This window comes from Salvelinus namaycush, chromosome 16 (assembly GCF_016432855.1).
Source record: "Salvelinus namaycush isolate Seneca chromosome 16, SaNama_1.0, whole genome shotgun sequence".
NCBI classification, from domain to species: Eukaryota; Metazoa; Chordata; class Actinopteri; order Salmoniformes; family Salmonidae; genus Salvelinus; species Salvelinus namaycush.
The window spans coordinates 20,549,616-20,571,203 of NC_052322.1; the positions used below are offsets into that span (position 1 = coordinate 20,549,616).

General features: G+C 41.8%; 1 protein-coding gene and 1 pseudogene across 4 annotated transcripts; both read right to left on the reverse strand.

Moving 5' to 3' along the window:
- Window positions 1-45: 45 nt before the first annotated feature.
- Window positions 46-11,510, reverse strand: LOC120061161 (sodium-coupled neutral amino acid transporter 3-like). 4 transcript variants are annotated; one of them, XM_039010747.1, is made up of 17 exons: window positions 11,350-11,510; window positions 9,233-9,322; window positions 6,837-6,977; window positions 6,561-6,645; window positions 6,257-6,372; window positions 5,107-5,180; window positions 4,829-4,921; window positions 4,591-4,672; window positions 4,370-4,452; window positions 4,167-4,225; window positions 3,794-3,952; window positions 3,557-3,636; window positions 3,334-3,434; window positions 3,005-3,129; window positions 1,816-1,960; window positions 1,483-1,586; window positions 46-1,346 (listed from the first exon to the last, which is right to left on the reverse strand). In XM_039010747.1, the coding sequence occupies exons 3-17, from the start codon at window positions 6,923-6,925 to the stop codon at window positions 1,242-1,244; spliced, it is 1,500 nt and encodes a 499-aa protein (XP_038866675.1). In that variant the 5' UTR covers window positions 6,926-6,977; window positions 9,233-9,322; window positions 11,350-11,510; the 3' UTR covers window positions 46-1,241. The 4 variants fall into 4 exon arrangements, with proteins under 4 accessions (XP_038866675.1, XP_038866672.1, XP_038866674.1 ...); XM_039010744.1 differs by having other exon boundaries at window positions 9,205-9,322; XM_039010746.1 differs by lacking the exon at window positions 11,350-11,510 and having other exon boundaries at window positions 9,233-9,365.
- A 1,847-nt stretch (window positions 11,511-13,357) lies between these two features.
- LOC120061558 lies at window positions 13,358-17,959 on the reverse strand (annotated as a pseudogene).
- Window positions 17,960-21,588: the final 3,629 nt, after the last annotated feature.

Here is a 21,588-nt window from a genome sequence, read left to right on the forward strand (position 1 = left end):
GTTAGACCACACATTAACGTGACAGATATTACAAAAGAGAACAAACCAGATTCAAAACATTTAATTACATTCAACCTTATTGGACAAATAACTCAATTTTTAAAAGACCAAATAAAGACAGTCTCCATGCTCTCTTAAAAAGTTCACTTGATCACATCTTTATACAGGACTCCCCTATTCGGAATTTCTCAGACTTACTCAGAAAAGCCAAGTCCAATGATAGCAGATGACATCATACTACTTCTGCTCTCTGACTGACTAGCGACACGGAGGTCAGTATTGAGTTTGTGTTGAGTGGACATTTGTTTGTACGATCACACAAACAGCCTTCTCTGCCCCTAATCATTTGCATTCCATGTTGACTAGACTACATTTGATATATCTTTTGGTATGTACCACATGACAGATAAAAAACAAAACAATATAAAAGTTTGAAATATCCATTTAAGTTGCTGGATATAATATAAAGTTCACATAAACGTTTTTAAACCAATCAGTCGTGAAGAATTGGGAGGGTCATCCCTTCTGTAATTATCACGGCTGATAGCTGCACTTATAGGAAAATGTCTGACTGTGTTATGCTAACATGATCTTGGTACCATGGAAAAAAACTAACAGGAAGGATCAAACCTTAGGATACTCTAGAGTCAATACACCTAGCAATATGTATGGGCATAGGGCAAAAACACTGTACAAATTCTGGATTTGATTAAAAATAACACATATTCCTTGATTTATAAATGACAATCACAGAGAAAATGACATAACATACTGTACAATCTTGTTAGAAAATAAAAACTTCCCACAAAGAGAAAAATAATAATAGATCCATTTAATTTCTTTGTGTCAAAATATCTAATTGAAAATTCAAGGGAGGTAGATAAGGAGGGTAAATGATGAAGCCATTGGTATACTTCTAACACATGCTATCATTACCCTCAGAACCTGTTGTCTCTGCGACAACTTTATTAGTGCCTCAAAACAACATACTGAAAGCAAACCACAATGTTTGTCACCTCAGAGCTGTTGCTGCTTCTGTTTCCCACCCCGTATAAGACCTACCACCACATAGAACATAATGCCATCTTGTGGGGGAATTTTTATGATATATTCTTTTCCATGTCCAGCCAAGGCCCTCTCATTTGGCTATGGTTAAATAATGGGCACGTCGTGGGGAATTTGATGTTTGGGATAGATTTGGTTGGCATTTTGCTGGTATTACTGTTTATTATGGTCTGTTGCTAGTGCCCGCCTCCACTCCGAGACTCTCCGGACACCCAATCAAGGATGATGAATGACGTACTCATCACCATGAAGACGAAGCCTAACGCTGCAAAACAGGCGGCCTGCAGAGAGAGCGAGGCAAAAAGAGAGGGATGAGAACAAATTCTCAGACATTGATTAATAAGCTTGACTGTAATTGCTGAAGACTATTTACTGCTACATCGCTAAACAAGATGAGACAACAGATTGAGGTTTTACCATAATCTTTGGTATGGATTTTAAAGGCTCTGTTTCTTCAGGAACAATCCTGATGTAGAAGATTCCCGGGAGGATGAAGATCAGGCTGGGTGCAGAGGTTGCTCCTAGGGTGGGAAGGGGAAAAGGTGGAGGAAAGGAGGGAGGGAGGGGTGAAGAGGAGGGAGGGGAGAGGTCGAATGTTAACATTTTCAATAGTAACAAAACTACGAGAGGCCATTAAAGTAGTACTCATTTTAGTTTCTACTTTGGATAACAATGGTCTGTGAATCTTAACTAGGTTTGCACTGAAACCACAACCAGTCATTTTACATGTCTCCGTCTCTGCACACTTACCAATGATGCCGAAGATGTCTCGAATGGTGGGCACGAAGATGACCAATAGGTTGACGATGATGAGGAGACACACGGCGATGGAGATGTGGTGAGCCCAGTGGAAGGGCTTCTCAGGGAACAGCAGCTGCAGCAGGGCCCTGCGGATCTGCAGGGGGGGGGGGCAGAGAGGAGTCACCAGGCCTGCATCACCAGGCCTGCTGTGTCCATTTGTTACGCAGACTATGTCTCAGCAGAAGCAGGTCAAATACGTTCTTGAAACCTGTTAGCCAATTAGCGACCTAGCAGGGGGGTCTGCGGGGTCAAGAGCTTAATTATCCTCATACTGCAGTAACTTCAGTGCTTATTTTGGAATAAAGAGGAATTAAAGTAACATTACCGTAATTTCCGGACTATAAGCCGCTACTTTTTCCCACGCTTTGAACCTCGCGGCTTATACAATGACGCGGCTAATTTATGGATTTTTCCCGCTTTCACAAGATTCATGCCGCCAAAAAACTGAGCACCGTCACATAATGTGACGTAAATCGAGCGCGCTCAAACTTCCCATCATGCCAGTGGGTCCTGACAGCGTGGAGCATTGTCAAAAAATCCACTATCATCAACGGGTTTCGAAAGGCTGGACTGCTGCGTGTTGAAGAGGGCAGCATGAGCTCAGCGGGGAATTTGCCTCCGGATGAAAGTGACGAGAGCGACAATGAAAACGATCCAACATCGGATGAAGCAATTCTGAGGCTATTCAACTCCGACACCGAAGGAGATGACTTCAGTGGTTTCAGTGCACAGGAGGAGGAAGATAGTGACCAATGACTTTCTTGGTAGGCTACTGTTTACTGCTATTTTTTTTATTTTTGTTACAAGCCGTGTTTCGTTAAAGCCTATTTATTTTTGTTACAAGCCGTGTTTCGTTTAAAAGCCTATTTATTTTTTGTTACAAGCCGTGTTTCGTTTAAAGGCTGTGTAAAGTTAATTTGTTTCAATGTACCGGTAGGCACCTGCGGCTTATAGACATGAGCGGCTTATTTATGTACAAAATACATATTTTTTTTAAATTCAGTGGGTGCGGCTTATATTCAGGTGCGCTTAATAGTCCAGAAATTACAGTACTGGGCCCATCAAGCCAATATGAAAATACATAAACACAAGCCAGCACTGATACTGTTCAGGGCTACAAGATATATTTGAGTCTCACCGGAAAGAGTACCACAGGAACAGTAAGGGTAACAGCAACCAGGACAGCCATACGCACACACAGGATCAGTGTGTCCAAGGGGTCCACTTTAATGTATGTATGAAGGAGCTCGGAATCTACTCCACCTAAAACACAGAGAAACCGAGAATGGTAATTATACTTCCAGACACAGATGCCTTAAAAAGGTCTTAAACATGAAGAGAAGTTCATTTACCAGTTCTCCAATTCCTGACTTCTCAAAATGGTAGCAACACGGTAACAAGATGAGTGAACAGTCTGAACATAATAAGTACTTCAAAATTCTCATTGCCTCAGGAGCAGTGTCTTACCAAAGAAGGTGAGGTAACCGAAGATAGCGGTTAGCCCGTACATGACGAACATGGCCAGAACAGAGATGTTGGCAACTGTCTGCATGCGTTTTTTGGTGGCGCTAAGGTCAAAGTGCACAGACAGAAATCAATTAGTAGCTGAATTTGGCAGTAACTGTATGTGTGTGAACCACGTGGATATGTGTTGCATCTTTAATAGGAATTGTGTCAAGTCATGACTTACTCTCGTAGCTCTGTGTAGATGGGAAGCACCTCAGGATGGCAGACAAAAGCGAAAGCCAGGATGGGGATGGTATATGCTGTCTGAAAACAAAACAGACCAGGAATTAAATGGTTAAAAACTACAAACAGAACTTGAAGCTCATTGGAGTATAATAAACACATATTGCCACAACAAGTCTTTAACTCCATACTGTATACCATTATCTCATTTCATTTGAAACTAGTTTTCCTCTCTGACCTTCATGTTGATGGTGAAGGACTGTGCTTCACAGAAGTCCACATCAGAGGAGACGAATGAGTGGTTATCATGACTCTCCCCCAGGACGGACACTAAGTGGTTATCATGACTGGTTATCTTCTCCAGTGGACACGGGATGTTGAACTTCTTATAGATCACCTAGTGGGAGGGACCAACTGACTGTTTAGTCAAGCACTGACGTACTGACTAGCCTGGTCCTGGGTCTGTTTGTGCTGTATAGCCAACTTGTATGGTCGTTGACCATTACAACCATGGGAGTTGGCAAGACAGCACAAACAGATCTGGGACCAGGCTATGTATTGCTCAGTTGGTTGGGAGATTGGTTAGAAGGTTGATGGCAAAGAAGACTCACAGAGATGAGGAAGAAAACCATACAGGAGAGAGAGAAGCCACTGGTGTAACCAAGGTAACCTGTGATGTCATGACAAGAATACCGCGTGTTAAATAGAGCCATGTCACTCTGTCCACGTATCCTTATCATTACTAGCATGTTACAAGAAGTACCAAATATGAAAAAAACGGAGAGCAAAAAAACGAGTGACCGAGGAAACATACCAAGATGTCGCATGAGTGAGAGTGGAAAGACGATGATGACGCTTACGATGATGATCAGGTACTTTCCATCCAAGTACCACTCTCTGACCGACAGCAGGGACATTAGACAGCAAAGAACAGGCCAACTGTCATGTCAATCTATCAAATAACACTTTAAAAGGCCCTGTTTTATAGCCGACGTGATGAAATAACAGTAACAACTGCCCTCTAGAGACACTTACCCAGTATTTTCCTTCAGGCCCAGAAAGGCCTGCATGACCAAAGGGAGCTCAGACTTCACAATGAATAGGTAGCTGGACATTGCTACGGGAAACGGAAAACAAAAACGCCTTTACACACACGCTATGACGGAAGCATTTTCAACGACACTTGTACTTGCACTTAAGCTGGTACATTCACGGGGCTTACATATAATAACATAAGCTAATCATGGCTTGACGGTCACATAATATACTGTACCTCCAATGTTGTGCATGGTGATGATGGAGCCAGCCAACACTTTGCCTGGTTGTCCAAAAGCACGGTGCCCTAGCTGCTCATAGGCACGGATGCCTGAAAGAACACACACACATGCGTGTTAATATTGTCTCTGTGGTTGTTGCTTTCAGGCGAACCATAACATCCTTTCAGCCACGTACTCTAGTTCCTTGGACATCTTAAGTAATGGTAGGCTATACTACAAATGTTCTTGGTTTCAATAAAGAGATAGGTATCTTGGTGAAATACCAGTATCTTACCTACAACTCCTGCACTTCTCAGGAGGAGGTGGATGGAATAGGCTGACAAAATGGCAATGCATAGCAACAGGATACTGAAACAAAAACACACATTAATCATAACACTGATCTCGTAACAGGATAAAGCTCTGTAATTAGTCTAACTAGCTAAATCAACATATCAGTAGTACATTTGGCACGGCCTCATCAATGCCTCAGTAGTCTCGGTTCCAGACAGCTTAACGGCCGGAGTTAAGGCTAATGACTCAGTAAATCTGTCGCTGACACAATTTCTCTCGCTGCTACAGTACACCTAGGCCATATGAATGGCCATCACAAGTGTGACTTGTTTGTGACGCAGCTCACTGGCCCGCCAGTCCACCCCTTCCCAATGGACACACAGGACTGATCCAGGCAGACCTGCCTTTGATCTGATCACTACAAGCTATTTATAACCCCAAATCTGATTTAGGAGAGCAGTGTGTGTATGAGCACAAATATACACACACTGATAGGCCAGCCCACATACTCAGACACAGGAAGCGACTGCGAACACACACAAACGGTGACACGGATGTACGACACAGATCAGGCTAAACCGTATCCTTCCATCACACCTTGTGTGTGCATCCTTGGCTCCACCCATCTAAAAAGCATGTGACTAGTAGAGGGGGGCGTTTATGTCATTAAGTGAACATGTTATACAGTCAACAGACTTCTCAATAACGTACACACACACATAGCCAGAATGTCACACCCATAATAGCCCTACTGTTTTCTTGTAAAACAAACAAATGTTTCCCTTGATGGATCTGCTGGCGAGCACTGGGTCTGGTAGGGCCTGGATAGTGTATTTATCATAGTGTCATCCCAACCAGTGTCATTCTTTAACCCTATTGGGTATATAGCCTGCACACACACACACACACACACACACACACACACACACACACACACACACACACACACACACACACACACACACACACACACACACACACACACACACACACACACACACACACACACACACACACCCCTTTCAGCTCAGATCTGTCTGATCTGAGGTCATGGTAGGGCTGCATGTGACGTCAAGCCTTAAGTAACCACAGTGATATTGCCAAAGAAGGAGGACTAGCGCGGCCTGTGTTGTGTTGGCATGGTAACTTACAGGAAGAGGACGATTCCAGTGTTTGACATGGCGTACGCTAGTCCCAGAATTCCACTGCCCATGATGGCATTGCTGAGATTAAAGACAGACATTCCAAATGACGTCTTCCCCTCAAACTATGGTCCGGAAAGAAAGGAAAGAATCACACATACAGAATGGGCTGTAGAACATCTAGTTTTAGTTTACATTTGCTCTTATACCTGTGTAGTAACAATGTAATTACACTAGTAATTAGTAACTAGTAACAAGAGACTGATTTCTCATGCGCACACGTTTGACCTTTGAACTAAGGCTGAGCACTCACATCAGTGAACTGAGGTGCCTTTATTCCTGGGCTCTTCCCTGGCAGGAACTCATCCCGCTCTGCCATGAACTCCAGCCCGTCAAACCTAGAGAAAAAATAAACACATGTAGAAACAAGAAAGCCGTGGTACCACTGTGACACAACTCACGTATACAAAGATCAACGGGTAGCAAAATCACATATTCATTACCCGTCCGTTAGCATTGCTGTGAGTAACGAAATGCAGACAGGTAGCCTGTTGATGTGTTAGGGTATCTGGTGAAGCAAGAGACTCACCCATCTTCTAAATTGAGCTTATCTGGACCAAGGTCCCTGCTATGTTGCCCATTCATCTTTTGGAGCTCCATACCTCTCCCAACATCCATGGCTGTGCTGGGGATGAAGATCCTGTGGACTAAGCCAAGTCTCAAATGCAACCTATGGAAATAAAGAGCACTGAGTTGAAGTTTAAATTCGGCCTCAGATTGTTCTTCGGTAATATTAGAAGGGGGTCCTAAAGACATTACTCTGATGCTGATGATTACACATGGTGCCATCAACCACTAGACTATTTCTAATTAAGGTCATGTTAAACACCATGTGTTCTTTAAAAGTTAAATAAGATAGGACTATACTTTGTTAAACATACTCCTGAAGGATAACTGTCTGACAGTCTATATTTGGCTCTTAGAATATACAAGACGTTTGATGGGTTGTCCAGACAGAAAGTCTGTTGTGGAAAGCAGAGATGTAATGTGGAAAGCATGGTACTGGTGTAATGAGATGACTATAACAGCTGACCTCAGGACAGACCTAATGACATGAATAAAGTCACGATGACACTGGAGTTAGCCTAAACTCTCCTGACTATGGATGCAGTCTCTAGGCTTCACATGACTAGGTAAAGGAAAGGCCACTGGGATCAGAGAGAAACACTGGACTGAGAACACAATGCACAATGTATATTAAAAATACTTGAAAAAAGGCGAAACATGATTTGTGTTATTGATTTTAGCGTAATCTGTATAACCTTATGTTCTCCTCTATAATACAGCGTTGTGCTCTGTGTGACCTTAAGAGACTTTTTATCCAGAAATGTAATCAAGGCTGCATAAAGGGCTACTCTCAGAGTGTTGACCTACAGCAGGACTACCAAACACATGGTCTTAATTAACCAATGCGGGTCCACAATATTTAAAACCCCATTGCCAGGATAAAGGGAAATACTGTTGAAGCATGGGGGGGGGGAAATGTAAAGCTATTTGAATCTTATTTGCCAGGAAAGGCTTTAAATAACAAATGTTGTCTAAGGACTTAATGTTGTGCTAATCTTCTATGGGCAACACAAAGCAAACATGGAGAGTAGTTTCTGTGTTCCCAGTTCACACTCCCTAGTCTCAGTGCCACTGTGTCATGGGTCCGCTAGGCTGCATCCCAAACGGGACCCTATTCCCTATAGTGCACTATACTTAACCAGGTCCCATATGGCTCTGGTAAAAGTAGTGCACAATGTCGGGAATAGGGTGCCATTTGAGACACACACCATAAACTCGAAACTCTCTTCTCTCTCTGAGGGTCAAGCTGCCCTCTGACCGCAAACCCCTGGGGACTGACTGCTAAGGCACTTCGCATGAATCTCATTTGTCTTTCTATACTCCTTACTAATCGTTGAAAAATCCCTATTCACCAGAAACAGAGCACGTTACTGGCTGTGGTTCAACAGTAGTAATATATGTATAGGCTGCTGTGAAAAGACAACCCCATGAGCTATTCTGGTGCATACCAGTTTCCTAAAGCCAAATGTTTCACTACCCAGGAACCACAATGACCAACCAATAACATAACAAACAAGGCGCTGGCGTGGTCTCTAGTGTCTAACCTAAGGGAATGGGCACTTAGAACCAATTGTTTACTTAAGAGGTTTCTTGGGGCTTTTGGTCAATTTGTAATTTCAGCATTAAAAATTTGCATGGTTTGCTATTGTCATTGATATTGTTGACGTTGCTGTTATTAATGAGCTATACAACACTCATTGGAAAAGTCAACAGTGAGTTTACAATGGGTCATATAGAGTATGCTTTGCATTGTTTTGTGATTGAGAATAACTAGACAGAACTGGGTTGCTACCAGTTGGTTTGCTACCAGTTGGTTTGCTACCACTTGGTTTGCTACCACTTGGTTTGCTACCACTTGGTTTGCTACCACTTGGTTTGCTACCAGTTCTGTTTTAGAGGAGTTTTGGTCAGGAAAGACAGCATGCCACCACACTTCGTTGGGTTGAAATCAGCCAAGGACTATAAAACAACCACATATGAAACAAAGTTGCTTTAACCTACATAGCTCATAACCTATTCCTCTAAATAGCTATTGCAAAAATATGACCATACAGCATATAGTCTAAGTGAAACGTTGATTAAACAGTGGCTGATACTACCAGTTTTACCTCAACCTTTAAGTCAACTTTTAGACCTGAGTAGAACTGACCATCAGTGTGTCATGAGCCTCCCAGTCCACCACATTAGCAGCGCTGAGCTTCAGACTCCCACCACATGGCCCTTGTCTGATGCAAAACTGCCTCTATTGACAGTTGCCCTTCCAACTTCCAGTTGCCCTTCCAACAGCTCACACACTATTACAACACACTACAACTCACACAGCTACTTACCCAGATAGTGGAGGGGAACTTCTGTTACCTTTAGGATGGATATCTTTTTCGAATCCACCACTGTCTGTGTTGTTGATATCCACTGAGGACTTTTCCCCCCTCTCTAAAGCTCCTTGGGCTGAGTAAAGGAGACGGAGAGAGAGAGCTTAGGACATGCTTGAGAGAGAGAGAGAGAGAGAGAGAGAGAGAGAGAGAGAGAGAGAGAGAGAGAGAGAGAGAGAGAGAGAGAGAGAGAGAGAGAGAGAGAGAGAGAGAGAGAGAGAGAGAGAGAGAGAGAGAGAGAGAGAGAGAGAGAGAGAGAGAGAGAGAGAAGTCTGATAACACACCTCCCCTCTTTAACCCTTTGTTAAACCTGTCGGTCAAATAATGTTGAGATACAGTCTGGTTGTGAATGGAATCTAGTGGTAGCTACATGTCTACATTCAAGAGATCATGTTTAACTTGATGGACGTGAGCAAAACATTCTGTATGTTTTTCATATTTATGGTCCCAAACTATGAAACAACGTGGAAGCTAACAGTACAGTACAATAATGGGTAGCCATCTCTTTATCTCCATAGTAAGACTATCAAAATTAGTAGTTAGGGGTGGCTATTTAACATTGCCATTGAGGTATTCTGGGTAGACGGGATCAGCGAGAGAGTTGCATCCTACTCGATTCAAGGCCACAGCACCTTAATTAGCTTAGGAGGTAAGTGCTTTATTTAAGGTTACCTGCATGTGCCTCCGCTTTAAGACTGTAAACATTCCAAACGCTAAAACTTTATCATGTGCCTGAACACAGATGGACCCCAGTTAGGTCAACATAGACAGAGACAGGCAGCGTTGCACAGAATAAATAGGAAATTGTCAAACAATCATTGGGTTCTGCTTGGGAGAATTCCAACTCTCATTGAGCCTAATGTTTACACTCAGAAATATGTGTGGTAAAAGACATACAAAATGTAGGCCACTAGTTGTTCAAAATGGGTTTGATCATGTCTATTTTCTGGGTGGTTAACAAAGTTCAAACTAAGTCAGTTAGATACAGTGCATTCAGAAAGTATTCAGACCCATTGAATTTTTCAACATTTTGTTACGTTACAGCCTTATTCTAAAATGAATTAAATTGTTGTTTTTCCTCATCAATCTACACACAATACCCCATAATGACAAAGCGAAAACAGGTTTTTTAAATCAATTTTTGCAAATGTATAAAAAACTCAAACTGAAATATCACATTTACATAAGTATCAGAACCTTTACTCAGTACCTTGTTGAAGCACCTTTGGCAGTGATTACAGCCTCGAGTCTTCTTGGGTATGACGCTACAAGCTTGGCACACCTGTATTTGGGAAGTTTCTCAAAGATGATCAATGGAAACAGGATGCACCTGAGCCTTTCGAGTCTCATAGCAAACTACTTATGTAAATAAGGTATTTCTATGTTTAATACATTTGCAAGAATTTCTAAAAACCTGTTTTCGCTTTGTCATTATGGGGTATTGTGTTCAGATTGATGAGGATTTTTTATTTATTTAATCCATTTTAGAATAAGGCTGTAAAGTAACAAAATGTGTAATAAGTCAAGGGGTCTTAAAACTTTCCGAATGCAGTGCACGAGTTCGGAATGCACCCCCCCAACCAACATCTACATTTACTTTATCTACCATGACACAAAGGAAGAAGGTCACAGCTACCGCGAACACAAAAAGATGACGTTTCCATTGACTGAAACGTCAGTACATTATGTCCTTGTAGTATTTGACAATTGTAAATTATCCTTCTGAAATTTGACTGACGTCACCACTGTATTTCTTAATTTTACTGCAGTGAGCTAAATTAGGGTCACACCGAGTGTTTCTTGGTAGTCTTAAACAAATCTACTTTGAAACAGAAGTATACACCTCACACACATGGTTATGGGCTTAAAAAAAGAAGACATGTACCATGTGAGATATAGAGTTAATTAAAATGTATTCAATTTTACTTAAATTAATCTCAACACTAAGTTTACAGTGAAAATGTCGTCTTACTTTTAACCTTACTTTTAATGTTGTTACTATCGCTCCATTCAAAAGCAAAAGTACTGTACGTTTCATGACCCACATGGCAGACAGCGGAATGGTGTCAGATAGTAGACAGCAGGATATGTCCTTGTACTCACCTCTCTACTGGTCTGTAACAGACAGGTCTCCTCAAAAGCAGAAAGGTCAGGACCCACCAAGAAAGGATGGCCAATATACTGTAAATGCTTCAGTTGCAGGAAATGCATCTGGTCGTCATGTTTCAAATGATGCCGGTAAAACAGGGAGGGAGTCCTCTTTGGAACTGCATGAGAAGATATAAAGTAGAAGCGGTGGGGAGAAAATGCGCGGGAGTAGAAGCAGATACTTGCACTTAGCCACTCCCAGTACCTACACTTGACGTGATCTGTTCCTTAGCACAATCAACAGATCATCACTATGAGGAGTACGTAATAGGGGAATGTTCACTCAGGAGGCAAAACTATTATCTCCAGAAGGTTTTCAAATTCTCTACTACAAGACACTGAAGCTCTGTGCCCACATTGATCTGAGAATAAAGTTGTCATTAAACAAAAACAAAAACAAAAATGTTCGGCTATCTCACTAAAACTTCCATAGCAAGGCTGAACAAGTTTATTGGAAACTACTGCCATCAATCAGCACTGTTTGTGTCGTAAATCAAATAGGGGAAATATAAAGAACATGGGGACTAACATGCTGACCAGACCGGACACGTCGCGTGCGCGAGCGTCGCAAAATACATTTAGAAATCCATGTTATTCTAATGAAACAGCAGGGAGCAGGTCTCGAACCCTCGACCTTCTAGCCCGAGGTCCGGCGCGCTATCGACTGTACCGCAAAAGCATGCTCGTGCGGCAGAGTCGATTTCCACGCTTTTAAACCCAGGGTCATTACATTATTCAATTATTGCACCCACACTGCTCGCGCACCAACGAGCGTCTGCGACGCCAAGGGCTAAAATAGAAGTCGTTCCTATTTCTGACGCAGATCTCGCTGAAAGTCATCTCCTCATTGGTTTATAGAAGCAGGTACCCACTGCCATCTCCTCATTAGTTATATCCATGTGATTGAAAGACGAACTTTGTTGCCGGTTGTCGTGGTAATACAATGAAAGTTTAGATGCGATCACCATATAAGTTCAAAGATGAAAAAGCCTGGAAGGAGGAGAGATGACTAGAAATGATTCGGTTGGCCGTTTTATGTGTGGATTAATTGTCGGAGTAGAGGTCCTTGTGCATTTCAGGTAAAATAACAACTCAATGTTTATATCCCAGGACAAATTAGCTAGCAACAGCAAGCTAGCTAAATAGGACAAATTAACGTTAGCTAGCAAGTGCAAGCTAACTAGCTAAATTGCCATACATGTTTAATGCTTTTCGACCTGTCCCCAAATTAATGTCATTGGTTCAGAGTTTGTTTTGATATTTTAACCTGCGTGTCGTGAGCGCGTTTGGTGTGGGGGGGAAAAATAAATTTATGCACGATAGCGCACGATGGCGCACGCGCGCAGCCGGTTTGGGTTCCGTGTAATGTTTGCGCAACAGCTTCCTCGGCGCTTGACATGCAAAGCTAAATGTAAATGTAAAAATTCTTAGTAAGCATAGGAGGTATATGAAACCTTAGCATACCCAACTCCATATTTGGGCTCTACAGAATGAGAAATTACATTGAGACAATTGTTAAAATACTTGGGTGATTTTGCTATATGATCATACTTTAGTCCTGATGCCATATAGTGTGACTAAAGGCAGCACAGCAGCGCACAATGAATACAGGAGTATTATTCAATTGACAACAGTCTGTTTTCTGATGATAAACACTCCATCTATTCATGCTCATTTTGCATTATTGATGAAGAGCAACAGATCACTCTGTGTTGGAGTTTAGCATCCACTGTCATTTGATTACACAACACCAACCGTAAGCTTTGGGATGCTTGCCATTTGGTGAGAAGGCAGCCTCTGAACGTGATCATGTGAAATATGTTACAGAAGTATGAGACAGTAGAATGCTGACAATTTAGAAAAACGAGTGTCTTTATTTTACTAATAAATCCATATCGCAGATTGATAACACATATAAAACACTACATGGGGGAAATGTCCGTGTGTTGCTAGACCATAGTCATTATTTTCCTTTATTATCCACCCAGGAAAAGAAGCTACAGCAAGCCACAGGATTGGATGCATGGCCCTGAGGGCGGTTACACACAAAGAACTGTCTGCCAAAGTTTGGCCCCGCCTTGACTGCGCGGCGTAAAGGGGGGCGATAGGGACGACCCACGCAGGACTGTCTTCCAGAACCCCCCCAGTGACACCTTCTTGGAACATGTGGGGTCTACAGTAGAATCTGAAGTCAGGGCCTCCTCTTTCTCCTGCTTCTGACTACTACAACACCCGATGTCACAGGAAGGCCAAAAATATCATCAAGGACAACAACCACCCGAGCCACTGCCTGTTCACCCCACTATCATCCAGAAGGCGAGGTCAGTACAGGTGCATCAAAGCTGGGACCGAGAGACTGAAAAACAGCTTCTATCTCAAGGCCATCAGACTGTTAAACAGCCATCACTAACATTGCGTGGCTGCTGCCAACCTACTGACTCAAATCTCAAGCCACTTTAATAATTACAAATTGGATGTAATAAATGTATCACTAGTCACTTAAAAAATGCCACTTTATATAATGTTTACATACCCTACATTACTCATCTCATATGTATATACTGTACTGTATACCATCTACTGCATCTTGCCTATGCCGTTCGGCCATCCATATATTTATATGTACATATTCTTATTCATTCCTTTACACTTGTGTGTATAAGGTAGTTGTTGTGAAATTGTTAGATTACTTGTTAGATATTACTGCATGGTCAGAACTAGAAGGACAAGCATTTCGCTACACTCGCATTAAAATCTGCTAACCATGTGTATGTGACCAATAACATTTGATTTGATTTGACACTGACCCCTTTCACTTGAACTCCCTGGGGGTTCCCTGGTTGGGGTCACAAGTGTGGATTTGGGCTTGAAAAAGACTAACAGGCTGCCTTGAGGCTTTGGGCCAGCCTTTAGTGTCTTACTCTTTTTGGGACAAATGACTCCTGCTAACGTCCTCTTCTTTCCAGAGCTTGTCCCTGCTCTCAGTGGATTCAGGTACTCTCAGGTCTCCCCAGCCTCCTGAGATACTGGTAGTGGGTCCTTGCACCCAACCCAAGTCCCCCTGCATATGGTCTACTCACCTCCCAGCTTCCAAAATGGCTTCAGCCCGATACTGAAGCAGCTTGTAAAACTGCAGTTCGAACAGTTTCCATTCAGGCTTTTCTGGGTCAGCTCGTGGGATAACCATAACTGTTTCATGTCAGTCTTCACACCTGTGAAAAAGCAAGTGGGCACACACACAGAAAGAAACACTCAGATCACATGAGAAACACATGATGGCTTTTCAGTACAACAACAAGTAAGCAATTGAAACTTTCCATTACAATATTTCTTAAAATATAGAAAGTCATGGGACAAAGCATATGATAAAAGTATTTTTTCTCCCCTGTGCTGTGTGAGAACAGCCCTTCCCTCATTGTCCAGGACATGCTGCTCCTCACTGGAGAACTCTCCCTGGTCTCCATAGCATTCAACGGTCATCTTGTGGTTGGTGGTCAGCAGGCCGGTCAGGCCCTCCTCTGCTGCAAATGGGGTGGCACTGTCTTTGCAGTAAGTATCAACTCCTATTTAATAAACCAATTAAGAAGGTACATTTTATGAGTGTGTACAGTGGCAAGAAAAAGTATGTGAACCCTTTGGAAATATTTGGATTTCTGCATAAATTGATCATACAATTTGATCTGATCGTCATCTAGAGCTTGTTCATTTCTATGCCTAAGTAGGCTACTGTAGCCTACCATGTTATACAATAAATGTGGAGAATGATACATTTGCATCTGTTGGCCATCAACTAGCCTGTTAATTTCTATGCCTATGCAGGCTACTGTTGCCTACCATTTTATACAAAAAATATGTTGAAATGACGATATCACTGGAGTCATTGCAAATCAATTTGTGCCACACTTGTGTTGACTACCTGGAGCTTGCAAACTGATTTAATAAATTGCCTATAACTTCAGTTTGTTGTTGTTGTAGTGTTGTGTTATTATGCAATTATTAATGGGCATGTTTAGCAGTGGTGGAAAAAGTACTAAATTGTCATATTTGAGTAAAAGTAAAGATACCTTAATAGAAATTAACTCAAGTAAAAGTGAAAGTCACCCAGTAAAATACAATTTGAGTATAAGTCTAAAAGTATTTGGTATTAAATATACTTAAGTATCAAAAGTAAATGGAATTGATAAAATGTACTTAACTATCAAAAGTAAAAGTATAAACCGTTTTAAAGTCCTTATATTAAGCACAATTTTCTAGTTTTGTTGTTGTTGACGGATAGCCAGGGGCACACTCCAACACATAATTGCAAACAAAGCATTGTGTTTAGTGAGCCCGCCAGATCAGAGGCAGTAGAGATGACCAGGGATGTTCTCTTGATAAGTGTGTGAATTGGACCATTTTCATGTCAAAATGTAACGAGTACTTTTGGGTGTCTGGGAGGATGTATGGAGTAAAAAGTACATTATTTTCTTTAGGAATGTAGTAAAGTAAAAGTAAAAGTTGGCAAAAATATAAATAGTAAAGTACAGATACCCAAAAAATGTTAAGTATTTTTACTTAAGTACTTTACACCACTGATGTTTAGTTAATGAAATTGGAAGTTATCGATTGTGATCATGGTCACAGTTCTATCGCAATTGCTGATCAGCTGTTGTTAGAATGCATTAGATTGATCTTTTTTTAAAGTGTTTTATATAACCTTTATTTAACTAGGCAAGTCAGTTAAGAACAAATTCTTATTTACAATGACGGCCTACGCCGGCCAAACCCGGACGACGCTGGGCCAATTGTGTACCACCCTATGGGACTCCCAATCACGGCCGGATGTGATGCAGCCTGGATTCGAACCAGGGACTGCAGTGAAGCTTAGACCGCTGCCCCACTCAGTGTTACAAACAGTCAGATTAGGCTACAGGTTAAATAATAAATAAACACTGGCTGTTGTTGACAAGCATAGGGCTATTCAGTTCATATCTATATTATTAACATTTGATTTAGTTATTTAAATTACGACCCCATCCTCTGTAGCCTATTCCAGCAGGCTATTGTGCAACGAAAGCACTTCTTACCACGAAATCGCTTCGCTATTCTTGTTGAATGTCAATTTGAACTAAACAAGCTGCTAAATCATTTAACGTACATCTTTCCTAGACTATTGTGTGGTCTATTTGAAATTAGATGTAGGCCTATGAGGGGCTATAGGCTACCTGCATCTAGCTAACCAAACCATGGCAAAGTTTAATTACAATCATAAACCCAGATTTTAGTCAGTAGGCCTAGCCTATGCCTATTGAAATGACAAGTCAATCTCCCAAATAGGCCATTTATAACGTCTTAACATCTGGCACGTAGTAAACATTCGTTTTTAAAGTTTAATAAAGGAGAATTATCTTTTTTCTTGTAACATATTCAAATTAGTTTATTAGTCACATTAGCTCACAATAATTATTCATTTGATGGAAAAACTAATTCCTTAATTCGGTTGATACTGTTATGGAAAAATGGTTTATTGGCTAAATGTGGCAACTCCCCCCTTGCTGCAAAAAGTTTTAGTTTTGATTTGATTTGATTAGTTTTCAGGCCTTGTTGGCTGGTTATGAATAGTCATTGGTCTAGAAATGTTTGTTAGACCCGGCAACCGTGGATGAAACCGACTGAATCTGGGTTTGCGTGATCCTGAAGATCAACACTTTGGAAAGTAATGAATGATCCCAACCGCTGCGTCCACGACTGAAGCTGAAATAGGAGATATCATTTACATTTAAGTCATTTAGCAGACGCTCTTATCCAGAGCGACTTACAAGTACATACATTCATACTTTTTTGTACTGATATAACCTTCAATACGAGTTATAAACTTCAACAACAGCAGTCCTCTCACACAGCAGGTCTCCTTTCACAGACAAACACAGAATGACAGATACAGAGCTAATGTTAAATTGCCAGAGTTCAAACTGAAGTAGAGAAGTCATGTCACATGTATTGTAGAATCGCACATTTATGATATTAGTTTATGTTACATTATCAAGCTAGCCTGAGTGCCAGTCTGTTTTTACTATAATGCCTTACAAGTCCTTGTCACTCATTGGCATGCCAAACATGTTTAGCTTGACAAGAGCCTTTTTAATTCCAGCTTTGAGACCTTATGTCATTAATGTTCCAAGTGACAATCTTTAATCATGGTTTTACAGCACTCTTGACAAACTTTTCACGCATTTTTACATTTTGCATTACAACATGTGTAATTGAAAATGCAACCTGCAAAAACGTGAAGATTGGATAACAAGGAAGTAAACCTAAGTACGTATATGTATGGCAGAAAAAAACTTGATACCAAGAAACCCTAAATCTGAAAACGCCCCTAATTGCCGTCTGCAATTACATCCTTCTCGTCATTTTGGACTTTTATTCGACATTTCGAAAATATTTTTGCTCAAAGTAAAAATAAAAAACGATTCTCAAATCGGGTGCACCGTAGCTATCTAATTCCACATTCCAAACGTTGTGATCCTCGACGTAGGGGGCAGTCTTTCACTGCTCTGTCCTTCGAACACACCGACTGTGTCATTGCGTTTCGATACACCAGAGGTACATTCATTTCCAATGGAACGCTGCGTTTTGCCTTGCAGCATTGCGTTGCAGAGGCAGTTGCTGGGCGTTCTGTGTGGTGCATACGTTCAATTTATCGAACCTATGCATCAAATTGTATGCGTAGACTTACTTGACAGAAAGTAGCAAAATGTGAATGTTTAATTTTTGTTGCACACATATCCAGTAAAAAACATGTTGGATTACATAATAAAAACAGTTTGACTGGATCATTTCTTTACATTTTTTTATTCATTTATTTGCCAAGTATATTATTTATTCGATGACATCCACAAATTAATTGTGAGAGCCTATAATATAATTTCCCTCAAATGCAGTTTTGGAGCGAAATGCAATAATAAATTGTCAAGATAGCAGCGTAGGCTCTTTCAACAATGAGGAAGGTGGTCTTGATCGCGCTATTGGGTCGGGACCAGCCCCGCCGAAAGCGCAGGTCTGTGTGGTTCCAGAGATGGCTAAACTCCCGAAAGCAGGCAGAGGAGTTCCACCGTCTCATTCAAGAGCTTCGAATGTTTGGAGAGGAATTCCGAAGTTACTTTCGTCTGGACCGAAGCCAGGTCGATCACCTGCTCCAGATGGTTGGAGCCAGGATCGCCCGGATGGATACCAACTACCGGGAGTCCATCAGCCCAGTTGAACGCCTGGTGATTTGTCTCCGGTAAGCTACATTCTAGTACATTTTTAAAGCCTTTGATACCATAATTGATTGATATTTGATACATTATTTTTATGTGCAACCTAGCTAGCGTAAAGGCTCTCTAGTTAATAGTCCCTATTTGATATCAGATGTACTTTTACATAATGTTCATTAGGACTATAACTTTTCCCAACGTTGGTTTATAATCCTTTTTTAATTATGCAATGTTACCAAATGAAAATAAAGTTGAGGTGCCTTCTGCCCTGATGAATGTAATGTAAATGTAAGCCTTTGTTACAAGCATTATACATGTTTATACCACGTACTAAGGTTTAAATTACAGTGAATTCGAGTATAAATTACCTACTCACTTATCCAAACCTTACCTAGAATTGATTTGATTTAGAATGTCAGAAAGAGGTAGTTTCACTAAAGGTGATAGAGATGGGGTAGGTCAAGTTTGTTCACAGTCTCTCACCACAACATGTTGTGACAAGCACACAACAAGAAGATGGCACCAAGACCATGTTCAGGTTACTAGCGGAATCAATCAGTGAAAGCCGCCTCCCCATACCAGAACCAGTAACATTCAATGGAGAACCACTCTCGTTCACTGACTGGAAGGTCTCTTTTCAGACTCTGATAGACAGGAAGAACATACCAGCAACTGAGAAGATATATTACTTAAGAAAATATGTCGGTGGGCCTGCCAAGAAAGCCATCGAAAGTTACTTTATGTTAGGAACAGAGTCAGCCTACCATGCTGCGTGGACCATTCTTGAAGAAAGGTACGGAAACAAATTCCTCATCGCCAAGTCCTTCAGAGATAAGCTCAATGCATGGCCTAAGATAGGATCCAAGGACAGTCTTGAACTTAGAGACCTTGTAGACTTTCTTCGCAGCTGTGAGGCTGCTATGTCTCAGAATAAGGGCCTGGAGGTGCTTAACGACTGTAATGAAAACCAAAAGATCCTCGCTAAACTTCCAGATTGGCTAACTTCAAGATGGAATAGAAAGGTCGTAGACATCTTAGAAGAAACTGAGACCTTTCCAAGCTTCAGTCAGTTTGTGAAGTTTCTCACGAGAGAAGCAAAGATCGCTTGCAATCCTGTAACATCCCTTCATGCTTTGCAATCAAGCGAAGATGGAAAACCTAAGACACCAAGGATTCAAAGCCCCGGAGCAAGGGTGTTAGCAACTAACTCTGATGAGAAAGATACTGTTACTAGTTGTGTCTTCTGTGAGAAGTCAGGTCACAGTCTCCACAAATGCTGTAAGTTCATGGATAAGCCCACCACAGAGCGACAGAAGTTTGTTTAAGAGAATAAATTGTGCTTTGGCTGTTTAAGGCCTGGGCATCACTCAAAAGATTGTGATAACAGGAACACCTGCGACACGTGTCAGAGGAGGCATCCATCCTGCCTGCACGAAGATCGTACTAAAGAAAGGTTAAGGGATAGGAAGACAGAGCCCCCACAAGATAAGGGGACAAGAGCGTCAAGTGAGGCCATATCCAACAGAGTCGTAAGGGACATTAACAACACTCACACCTCCACAATCATTCCAGTATGGGTGTCAACCACAAGCGAGCCAGATCGTGAAGTTCTTGTGTATGCACTTCTTGACACCCAGAGCGACACCACCTTTATCCTTGAAGAGACAACAAACGCTCTCAATACAAGGAAGGAGCCAGTCCAACTGAAACTCTCTACAATGGCTTCAAGGAATACCATTGTGCCCTGCCAGAAGCTGTCTGGTTTGCAGGTTAGAGGGTTTTACTTGGAGAAGAAAATCCCTCTGCCAACGACTTACTCGAGAGAGTTTATTCCTGCAAACAGAGATCATATTCCTACTCCAGAGACTGCAAGAGCATGGTCTCATCTTGAACACATTGCAGAGGAGATTGCTCCTCAACAGAGCTGTGATGTCGGTCTCTTAATTGGCTACAACTGCTCCCAGGCTCTCCTTCCAAGAGAAATTGTGTCTGGTAAGGAAAATCAGCCTTTTGCTCAGAGAACAGACCTTGGCTGGAGCATAGTCGGCTATGGAAACCCATGTATCAACCATGGCGACGCTATTGGAGTGAGTCATCGGGTTATCGTTAGACAGGTGATGCCAAGCCTTCAATCTTCTTCCAACGTCACAAATCAAGTACACTATGTTAGTAGAACACGCGTAAGAGAGGTAATCACAGCACTGGACATTATCAAGACGCTTGAATCCGACTTCAACGAGAGAACTGCAGAAGAGGACCTCATATCTCAAGAGAATATCCGGTTCCTGACAAAAATGAAAGCGGGAATCAGACGCAAGGACAATGGACATTATGAGATGCCGCTGCCGTTTAAGGAAGAAAGACCCAACCTGCCGAACAATAAAACATGTGCAGTTCACCGTCTCAAGTGCCTGGAAAGGAGGCTAAGGAGAGACAAGCAGTACTACAAGGACTACACAGCATTCATGGAAGAGACCATAGCTTGTGGAGATGCTGAGAAGGTCTCCAAAGAGGAAATTAACAAGCATCCAGCATGGTACATCCCGCACCATGGGGTTTATCACCCACAAAAGCCTGGGAAGATACGAGTCGTCTTTGACTGCTCAGCTAAGTTTCGAGAGACGTCCTTGAATGACCATCTCCTTACCGGTCCAGAGTTGACAAACACATTGCTGGGCGTCCTTTGTCGTTTTCGTAAGGGTCCAGTTGCAATCATGTGTGATGTAGAGCGCATGTTCCACCAGTTTCATGTGAAAGCAGAAGACCAAGATTATCTACGGTTCCTTTGGTGGGAGAACGGAGATCTAGAGTCTCAACCCTCAGTGTATCGTATGAAGGTCCATTTGTTCGGCGCAGCTTCATCTCCTGGTTGCGCCAACTATGGTCTCAAACATCTTGCTGCCGAAGAACGAGGAAGCTTCAGCGAGAAGTATATCCAGTTCATAGAAAGGAACTT

Bases quoted from the DNA above. Each gene is read 5' to 3' on its own strand.
- LOC120061161 (XM_039010747.1), bottom strand. From the start codon at position 6,925: ATGGATGTTGGGAGAGGTATGGAGCTCCAAAAGATGAATGGGCAACAT. The intron at 4,922-5,106 runs GTAAGATACTGG...GTGTTCTTTCAG, and splicing joins GAGAAGTGCAGGAGTTGTAG to GCATCCGTGCCTATGAGCAG. The intron at 1,587-1,815 runs GTAAGTGTGCAG...TTCCCACCCTAG, and splicing joins AGACATCTTCGGCATCATTG to GAGCAACCTCTGCACCCAGC.